We start from the raw sequence: 10,149 nt of genomic DNA on the forward strand, positions 1-10,149 counted from the left end.
CTTTATTTTAATTATTTTATTGTTATTTTTATATCTACGTGACTTTACCGAAAGACCCAAAGAATATGAATTCCTGCAGTCACGAAAGCTTTAAGTTAAGATCAAAATACACATGTCGAATAATTGAAGCAATTGGCGGGACCCCGGGGTGGGAAAAACCGCGTAGCGACACGAGTCTTGCCTTACCGACAACAAAACTAGTGTCAATCGATTGGCCTCGTCGAGAGCTACTCGGGGCACTAAGTTTCGTAAAAAGTTGAAAAATTACATAAACACGTTAAATTCACTGCCTAGAGGGCGGCGGGCTCGCCTTGGCAAAGAAGCTGAGGATCGACGACTGCGGCGGACGCCCCCCGGGGCTCTCGTTTGGCCGGTGGGGTGGCGCCCATCGTGTCGATCGCCGCCTGCTGCTGATGCTGGCGCTTGTTGTTGGCGCGAGTCTGGGCGGGCGGCGCGTTGCTGTCGGGGTCACGAGTGGGCGGACTGAAGAAAAATAATAATTATTGACCTGATTTTTGCGGGACCCCGGGGTCCCGCCAAATGATTCATCTGTGAAAAAGAGTTGTTTCGCTCATCGCATTCATCCGCGATTCGTAAAGAATTCTCGTCGAGCTCCTCCAGGGCTGAATAGCGGTGCCGAATCGCAACGCGGCCTGCCCCCCCCCCCCCCGTATGACGTCACCCAAATCAATCCCGCGTGACGTCACAGCCGCTGCCACTTCCGCCGGACGTGACGTCGCGCGTTTCCGCCGTCTCTGCCCGCGCGCGCGCTGCTCCGGCGATGGCGGCGGCGCCGCCTCCTCCTCCCCCGGCCAAGTGGTTCTTCAGCAGGGAGCAGCTCGAGGCCACGCCGTCGCGCAGATGCGGCATCGAAGTGGACAAGGAGTTGTCCTACCGCCAACAGGCGGCCAACCTCATCCAGGACATGGGACAGAGGCTCAACGTGTATCCGAACCAGGCGGGCGCGGGGGGGGGAAGGTAGTCCGGGAGGGGGGGCGGCTGCGTCACCGGGCCGTGCGGCCTTGTCGCGCAGGCTTTCGCGGTAGGGGAGGCATTGTTACGTAACGTTGGGTACTCGCGTTAACCTCTAGCTCGGTGGAGATTAATGTGCTTATTGGGGCGGCGTTTGGTTGTGTTAGAGAGCAGGGTTCGTTGCAATGGCGCAACCTGCTCGTGAGGGGTGGGGGGAGTATCTGCGAGGGGAGGCTGAAGCCGAGCGCGGCGAGGCTCGGGCGCGGCTCTCCTTTGTCGCCGCCATGTTGTCCTCGCCCTCCACGCCGGCTCTGCGCGTCGCGTCCTCTCTGCGAGCCTTCATTCTCTAAGCGGTTTATTCATTCTCCCCGTGAGTGTGCGAATGTTTGCAACCTTGGGGGTAACCTCCACGCCGCGTGCGTTGCTGCAGTCGTGTGAACCCCGAGAGGCGAGGGTACCGCTTCCTCCACCGCCAGTGTCCATTTTGCCGCCGGCTCGGGGTCGTTGGGGGATTTGCTCGTAAATGTAAGTGTTGATTTCTGTCGCTTGTGTGTTGTGGTTTTTGTGCGTGTTTTTTCCTTAACCCTTGGTTTCATTTGATTCATTTTTGGACTCGTCGCAGTTCGCAGCTGACGATAAACACAGCTATCGTATATATGCACAGGTTTTATATGCTGCAGACCTTCTCAAAGTTCCACAGAAATGTAAGTTTTGCGTGCATACTTCGAATTTTGAAGAAATTCTGACATCACTTACATTTGCAGTCCGCTATTACGCGCTGTACACGTGGAATGTGTAACTGCAAGCTGGAGGCTCTGTTGGTGTTTCTTAAGGTTAAAAGCATTCTCAAAAGTTATTCTATCTCTTCCTGAAGGCAATTTCTCCAGCTGCTTTGTTCCTGGCTGCTAAAGTAGAAGAGCAACCACGGAAGCTGGAACATGTTATTAAAGTGGCACACGCGTGCCTTAACCCACAGGAAGCTCCGCTGGATACAAAGAGTGATGTAAGTGAGACTAAATGATACATTTTTCTGTATTCCATCTCAACCCAGAGGTTTTGCACGTTTCCATTCCCTATTCGGCAAATTTGTACTTTGTTGGGTGCACGCGTGGAATGAAATATGTTTTCAATGTACTGTGAATGTTGAGCCAATATGCACTCGGACGTCTTTTGTGTACAAGGTGAAATTCTGGGTAAATATTCAATCGTAAAAAAAACTTACGCAGGAGAATTTCTTTCCTGTTTCGTCAGGCTTACCTTCAGCAAGCCCAAGACTTGGTGATGAATGAACATGTGATGCTTCAGACATTGGGTATGTTGAAGCTGACATTGGAACTGTTCATATTTTATATTCAAAACAAAGTTTCCACTTCAATTACCCAGTAATTTTGAATTTATTAAAGCATTGACCTCAAAACGGCCCTGATTCAAGGCTGTAAACCTCCCCATTGGTTTTCAGTTTCAAGACAGAGCCTATAATAATTCTTTCTTTGGTCTGTGGTCTTTCCTGAATTACCGTGGAATGGCTCATTCGTTTGAAAGATACATTTGCATAAATAAAAAAATGAAGAGGTATGTTTGGATTTATAGAGCTTTCAGATTATATACCTACTATGAAAGTAATATGTGCTCTCTTTCATTTTGCAGGTTTTGAAATAACAATAGATCACCCTCATACTTATGTTGTGAAATGCACACAGTTAGTACGGGGTAAGAACCACACTCATGTGCAGAACATTAATACGCAAAGCATGTATTCTAAGTTACAATTGTCTTCCAAGTCTACATTGAAACACTAAAGATAAAAATATATTTGCCTCCGTTATTTGGTCATAATACGTTTTCTGCTTTTATTTTTTCAGCGAGTAAGGATCTGGCCCAGACCTCGTATTTCATGGCTACCAACAGGTGGTTACCCACACCCATACGTTGCACTGTTAAGGCGCACTAAAGCTTCCCCTAATGCAGAACCCCCTACCGTTGCCACTGCCCTGTCTCGCTCTAGGGCTAGGCCCGCCATACCCCATGGCGTTGGCCCCCTATTGTAGTGCGGTGTAATGTACCAGGGCACCATCGGCACAGGGGGTTGTATGCACTAGAGAAGTGTAGTGTTGCTGTCTGTGTACGGTTGCCAGTACTGCGTGCATATCGGTGTAAACTGGTAGCCTATCGTTCTGAGCGCTAGTCTAAGCTAGGAGTGAGAGTTACCCTGGTAAGTATGGGCATCCCATTTTTTTCTTTATTGCTTTTTTGCTTATAGCTTGATAATATTTACCTTTTTAAAATGTTTGCTTTCATTATCAACTAATTTAATACATAATAAAAATGCGTAAATTTGATTGCATTTTGTGAATGTGCATGCATATTTTATATTACATGAAATGTTTCAATGTTCAAATTATGTACATTATACATTTTTATATGCACTGCCTTTGGCCACTGTTAAACTGATGTAGATGTGAAAAGTCATGGCTGCTTTCTCTGTCCCCATGGCAATGACCACTTAACAAACATGAACATGCCTATTGCCGGCTTCTTCTGGACCTACGGTCTCCGGGGTCCTCTCCATCCTGCGTCTACGGCTGTGCAGCCTACACCTCACCACATTTTGCTTGCAGCACAAGCCCACAGTGGTAGCCTGCGTTTGTATCCACCTGGCCTGTAAGTGGTCCAACTGGGAGATTCCAGTCTCGAGTGATGGAAAACCATGGTGGGAATATGTTGATAATGGTGTCAGCATGAACCTTCTGGATGGTAAGGAATCCACCACATGTGCCTGATTCTAAATCGACATTTTTGTACGGATTGGAATGGAAAGAATTATATTTGGGTAAACATTAAATTCAAATGCATAATTTTTTATTGTACTGCTTTTCGCAATGACATCCAAATAATGACATTCGGGCATTATATTGGAGTGTTTTTTGTTTAATTTCTAAATGTATTTTTGCTTTTTCAGCATTAACACATGAATTTCTTCAGATTCTTGAGAAAACCCCAAATAGGCTAAAAAGGATAAGAAACTGGAAGGTAAGTCATTTTGTATGATGCTTTTTGGTTAATTTAACTCGTGGATTTTTTATGTGATTCCTTTTGGGTTAATTAAAATTTCATTTTGCAGTCCACAGTTTCAGCTTACGTTTCCATTTAGTCAATAAGCAATACAGCGCCAAAATATAATATCTAATAAAATTGGACTACAATTTTGGTTAATGTGAATTTTTTTTGTAGATTTAATTTCTAGTACAGGTTTCCCTTTATGCGGTAGGTGTTTACAAAAATGGCGCACAAAGCAAAACCGCACTAGACGGCTGCCTTGCCGAGTAGTGCATTAAGTACACACAATGTTGTCCCACGTCCGACCGCATAGTCGCATATGAGTGAATTCAAACCGCATATGAGTGAATTCAAACCGCATAGAGTGAATTTTGGGTAGAAATAGATTAGCTACATATATACGAGTTCACACAACTGAACCTGCATAAATCGAGGGAAACGTCCATTTGCTTTTGTCAATATTGGTCCATGAATGAAAACATTCCTTTAACTTGAAAGTAGACCACACTGGTACAACCGTACCCACCTACCATTTCACATTTATACATTAACAATAATGTGAAAAGCCTTATTTTTTTGCAAACTGGCTAGTATTATGGAACCTCCTTTGCCAGTATCAAAATATAAGAATAGGTTTTCCCCTTTCCAGCAATAAAACAGGTGTTAAGATACTTTTTGGTTCTATTCGGTAAAGTCATGTAGGTAAAAAAAATCAAGACTGCGCAGTCTTCGAGACAGGCTGTTCCCTTCACCTGATGAAGGCCGCTTGTGTTGTGACCGAAACGTGATTTTTTTTTTTTACCTACATGACTTTACCGAATAGAACCAAAGAGTATGGATCCTTGCAGTCACGAAAGCTTCAAATCTAGAGGTGTTAAGATGTTAAAACACCAAACTGAAACCTTTTGCAAGGAATCATGTCTGCATGAACCACATATACTTGTGGTGAAAATACAAAAAAAAACATGATCTGACAGTATATGCATTGTCTTGGAAACAGATTGGTCCACACCAGAGACAGCTTTCTTTAGAGCCTAGTATCAAACACAGACATGATTCCTTGCAAAAGGTTTCAGTTTGGTGTTTTAACATCTTAACACCTGTTTTGTTGCCAGAAAGGGGAAAACCTATTATAAACTGGCTAGCATTTTTTTGTTGCTGTGTATTAACGACTTCGTATGCGTTTCACCGAAAAACATTGAGTTTTTATTTAAGCGTTGATAACTTTTTCGATAAGCGACAGTGATAGCCCACAAATGCAAACGAGGTGGTTTCCATTGGATGGGATGGTTTATAGTATGGCACTGCACACATTGCCCACTCTCCCATGCATCTTTTAGGCGAGTACAGGACTGCACGATTTGTGCCAACCGCTGCTTTTTGTACAGTAAAACCTCTTAAAGCGGGACACCTGTAAATTGGAATTTGAGTGCGAAAAATGGTGTTTGAAAAAAAATAATTAAGGGGAAAGAAAACCTGTCCATAATGATATTTTCATGCTAAGTATGCTTTGTATTCTTTGGGTCTTTCGGTAAAGTCACGTTTTTTTTACTTATCTACGTGACTTTACCGAAAGTCCCAAAGAATATGAATTCCTGCAGTCACGAAAGCTTTAAGTCAAGATTTAAGTATGATTTGCATAATTATGTCAATTGTAATTGTTTTAAAATTCATAAAATGTCCAAAAAGAACTAGTGCTCATATAATAACACTAAATGGTAGACTGATGTATTTGGCGAACAAGTGCCCGTGGACCTCTCGGTCTACAGTAGATTAATATAAATGCATTGACTATGAGATGGTGCATTTGTATTTTCTAAAAACATCACAAAATAGTTTAGGTAATGTATCATTTGTCCCACCGGAAAATATATTGAACCATCCACCTTTTCCACATGGTTATGGTAACTCATTACGCTAGAGTAATGCTTTGAGTGTTATTTTAAATATTTAGTCAATGGTTTCATGTTGTTTACATGTAAATTTAATGTAGTAATTGCTGATTTTTTTTGCAATATGCCAGGCATTTGCCATCATTAGAAAGGCTCTTCACCCATTAGACATTAGTGTGAATGTGGTTCCTAATTATTTTCTTTACATGTAAATAAGTTGTCGCATCACCTAGTGAATTAATCTTGACTCTAACAACACTCTTGAATATTGCATTTGCTAAACTCATGAAACATTTTGCAAATTACTTGTATTTAAGCAAAGCTTCACTCACACCCTGCATTCCCCAGTACCTTTGCAATTTCCCAATCCTCATACTGGCCATCTGCCTCCAGAATCATACCTTTTTGGTGTGTAAAATAACCATACTGTGTTCTCTTGCAGGCATATCAGAATCAAGCAATTAAGAAACTGAAAGTGGAAGGGCAACCAACAAACGATGCACATTGCCACAGCCTGGATAGTCTTGCATTCCACTTTGATGCTGCAGACCTCGCCGCACCTTCTGAAGTGAAATCTGCATCCACCTCTGTGCAACAGTCTATAAGTGTGCCGATGGTTCCTGTGCAGTCGGTTCCTTTTGCGCCGCCTGGTCAGGTCATGGCTCCTTTGAAGTCCTACCAACTGCAGAAGTCACATGATCTTCAACAGAAGACCCATGACTCGGTTCCCATCAAAGCGGAAATGCAAGCCAAACATTCTGACAATGCTATGCACTCTGACGTTCCAGTGTATTTAAAAACAGAGCGTTCATCCCAGAAATTGCCAAGCCGGGATCCCCAGCCTAGCACTGCCACAGGGTCTGTGCCTTCTGCCACAGCAAATAAGGTTCCTCATCAGAAGGTTAGTCTGCTGGAGTACCAGGAGAAGCATGCTGTAGTCCTGGCAGAGCACAAGCGCAAGCTGGAAAGACAGGAAGCTGAACTCAAGGAAAAGTATGCCTCTGAAGCTCAAATACTTCTGGAAGTTCAGAGACGCGAAAAGATGCAACAGAGTAGTGGCACGAGTACTCCCAGTGAGCAGTCGCAGAAACATAAACACAAATCTCACCACCAGAGTAATGAGAAAGTGGACAAACATGGAAAACAGGACAAAAGTTCTATCAAAGTGCGCCTTCCTGGAAACCAGGATGATACTAAAGATGGTCGTGAGATTAAAGTAAAAATCAAGATGCCAATGGCACATGAACATAACAGTGGCACTGATGACAGCATCAGCAAAGGTAAACACCAGAGCCAGGCAATGTTGAAAGAAAAGCACAAAGACCACCATCCTGCCTCCCACCACCATCACCACCATGGAAACAGTCATAAACACTTGCACTCGTACCCTCATTTACACAGCAGTGGTAATGGGAAACATAGCTCTGATGGTTCCAAAGGTGGCTTTGTATTATCACCAGAAGCCAAACCAGGTACTACGAGCAGCAGTGGTAGCTCGAGTTCTGGATCGTCACGTAAACGACCGCGCGAGAGTAACGCTACATCTCATGGAAACCCGCAGAAGATGAGCAAGCAGACCTCCAAAAGCAGCAGCTCCTTTGCCAAGCAGCACTCCTTTGCAGTGCAGTCGCTGCTGCATCTTCCAATGCCTCCCCCACCACCCACCACCTCAATTTCTTATGGGCAGCTGCCCAAAAGATCTGGGAAAGAATTAAATGGGCTCAACTCGGACTCATGTTTGGACTTGGACGAGCCGATGCCGCACATGCAGGGCGACAGCTACAAGGCCACCCGTGATATGCTGGAGTCGCTGCTTTGTGCACAGGGTGTGAACACGCCCACCAACACCAGCCAGTCGGGTTTTACGCAAGACTTCAGCCCCAACTATTACAGCCAAAACATGGCCCGTGGATTCCATCCACTGATCCACAGAGGGCAGTCACTTCCAAGTAAACCACCACTTCCACCACTGCCAGCTGACCCTCCCCCGCCCCCTCCACCTCTCCCTAAGTAAATACACTGGACAACATGAGCAGGTCGACGTTTTGCTTTTTTGCTGTTAAAGAAAAAGGGTAAAATTGTACAGTTTTGTTGCAACGTTCATGTCTGCTTTTAGCCGCTGAGGAACCCCAGCGGTTTTACTGTGATTCAACGTGGTTTTTTTATAGCAAGCGCGTAACAGTTTTATGAAAAAAGAAAAAAAATCTGCATTTGAAAATCTTCGGAGTTGGTAAGTCTCTTGAAGATTTCCTTATCTGTCTTGTCATTTTAGCATTTCATTTTAGTTTAGTTTCATTCCTAAAGACTTAATAGATGTAAAAAGTCTTGGAAGTACCAGCATAAAGTGGAGGTACAAGAAGCTCAGGTGTTGGAATCTCTACAGTATAAAACTTAAAAAAAAATGTTTACATTTCATTATTGTGCTTTGTTATGAAGTGCATATTAACAATTTTCTTGGCTTGTGGTGAATATTTCTCCAGGCTTAGCCCTCTAAATACTTGATATTGAAAATTGCAAATATTTATTTATATACTTAATAAAGACATGAGAATCGTAATCCTGCTCGGTGTTTAAATGTAGTGGAGCTCTGTACATCGCCTTAGTTTCCCTGCAGTGAAGGCAGTGGACGGTAAGCATTATTGGCTGAAGGGATAAACGCGCATGGTAACGGCTGCAATCGTTTTCATTCTTGAACTCTTGTCTGTATATAATACACCCGCACCCTGTGTAAATTAAAATGTAAAATTTTGTACCAAAAAACATTCAGTAAAGATTTCTCAATAGCTAAATGGCCACCTGGCACGTTTAGTGATTTCTCTATTTTACTACTTGCATTTAGATTGTTAAAATGTATGTATCACTTTACATTAAAGGCAATAAATGCTTTTGTGTTGTACCCTGTGCGGCCCTGCTTCATTGCATTGCGTAGTCAAGGCAAATATACTTTTTTGAAATTGTGCAACGTTTTTCAGAGGGAATGGACTTTGCAAGTGCACGTGGTTTTCATAAAACGGCAAGAAAACGCATTTTCTGAGTAGCAGGATTGTAGAACACAAGCCAATTCTGGACCGTTCATAGTGGCGTGCAGCTGAATACTTTTTCATGGTAATACCTTGTTACATGTAATAGGTTGACAATTTGGGAACATGCCCTTCAGAGCATGGGGTAAGATTGACATTGGTTTGCTCATGATTCATGAAAAGCGTATATGCGAAACAAGTCAACTTTACATTTTCCATTCTGGTCACAAAGTTGTCCAGAAATGTAAACCAATTTACCCTCTTTCAAAGGGCAATTTCCCTAAAACATCCCTGTTGCATTTTAGAAAGCAGTATTAATGTAAGTTTGTTGAAACAGTGCTGTCTACTGCATACTTTATTTTGTCAGTATAGTGTATGGATTAAGCTGATAAAGCTACACAAATGTGCATGTAATGGGCTGTCTCATCTACTCGTGAATAAAGGTGCTAAAAAGCAACGATTGTGCAGTTGACAATACTGTATTGGATACTCCTAATTGCAGAATGACAACCATATGACAAACGGCTGTTGAATGAAGACGGAAAACTGCTCACTTTGCATAAAATGCACGGCTTGGAAGGAATCTATTAAAGAGAATCGCCATCCAGAAGGTGTGCTAAAGCAGTATCGTATTTCATTTAATGTATTTTATTGCAGCTTGATGACTGCCTCCTGGGGCCGAGCATTGGTAAAATATTTTAGGATTATGTAAGGGTGATGTAAGGGCACTTAAGCACACCATAACTAAAGGCAGCTATTGCACAACTGGGCAGGAGAAAGGGGGTTAGAGGACAATGCCGGAAGGTTCCAGTGATTGAGAATGAAATCCATACTCTGGTTCTTACGGTAAAGTCACGTGGATAGAAAATTAATTGATAACGACGGTTTGATCGCAACACAAGCAACCGTCAGGTGAGACGAACAGCAGGAGAAAGCTGCTGCAACACGGATATATAGGCTTTAGGTGGGCTCAGTTTAGCCCAACTGGTTATATGCATTTTAACAAATCACAAGGTTATTTTAACAAATGTTCAAACTGACTTTCATTAACATTAATGCATGTGTAATGTAGCGTTCAGAGACGCCGTCTTGTTCAGTTATATGTATATTGTGAAAAGTCCACCGACTCGCTGTTAATTTAACGAGTAACCACGAGTTGACGACAAACCGCTGGGTAACTTCTGTGACTACTTGACGCTCCCCATGTA

General features: G+C 43.1%; 1 protein-coding gene across 2 annotated transcripts; it reads left to right on the forward strand.

Annotated features, from left to right (window-relative positions):
* Nucleotides 1-709: 709 nt before the first annotated feature.
* CCNT2 (cyclin T2) lies at nucleotides 710-8,817 on the forward strand. 2 transcript variants are annotated; one of them, XM_032944420.2, is made up of 9 exons: nucleotides 721-945; nucleotides 1,595-1,676; nucleotides 1,847-1,975; nucleotides 2,224-2,284; nucleotides 2,620-2,682; nucleotides 2,835-2,880; nucleotides 3,563-3,726; nucleotides 3,932-4,002; nucleotides 6,364-8,817. In XM_032944420.2, exons 1-9 carry the CDS (start codon nucleotides 782-784, stop codon nucleotides 7,933-7,935), a joined length of 2,352 nt encoding a protein of 783 aa, XP_032800311.1. In that variant the 5' UTR covers nucleotides 721-781; the 3' UTR covers nucleotides 7,936-8,817. The 2 variants fall into 2 exon arrangements, 1 of the variants encoding a protein (XP_032800311.1); XR_004401973.2 differs by lacking the exons at nucleotides 3,932-4,002; nucleotides 6,364-8,817 and having other exon boundaries at nucleotides 710-945; nucleotides 2,835-3,184; nucleotides 3,563-3,702.
* Nucleotides 8,818-10,149: the final 1,332 nt, after the last annotated feature.

Source organism: Petromyzon marinus, chromosome 4 (assembly GCF_048934315.1).
Source record: "Petromyzon marinus isolate PM22_M1 ecotype Great Lakes invasive population chromosome 4, UKy_Petmar_22M1.pri1.0, whole genome shotgun sequence".
In the NCBI taxonomy this organism is placed as follows: domain Eukaryota; kingdom Metazoa; phylum Chordata; class Hyperoartia; order Petromyzontiformes; family Petromyzontidae; genus Petromyzon; species Petromyzon marinus.

Coding starts and splice junctions, on each gene's coding strand:
- CCNT2 (XM_032944420.2), top strand. CDS start 782: ATGGCGGCGGCGCCGCCTCCTCCTCCCCCGGCCAAGTGGTTCTTCAGC. Junction 946..1,594: donor ATGGGACAGAGGCTCAACGT/GTATCCGAACCA, acceptor GACTCGTCGCAG/TTCGCAGCTGACGATAAACA. Junction 3,727..3,931: donor CAGCATGAACCTTCTGGATG/GTAAGGAATCCA, acceptor TTGCTTTTTCAG/CATTAACACATGAATTTCTT.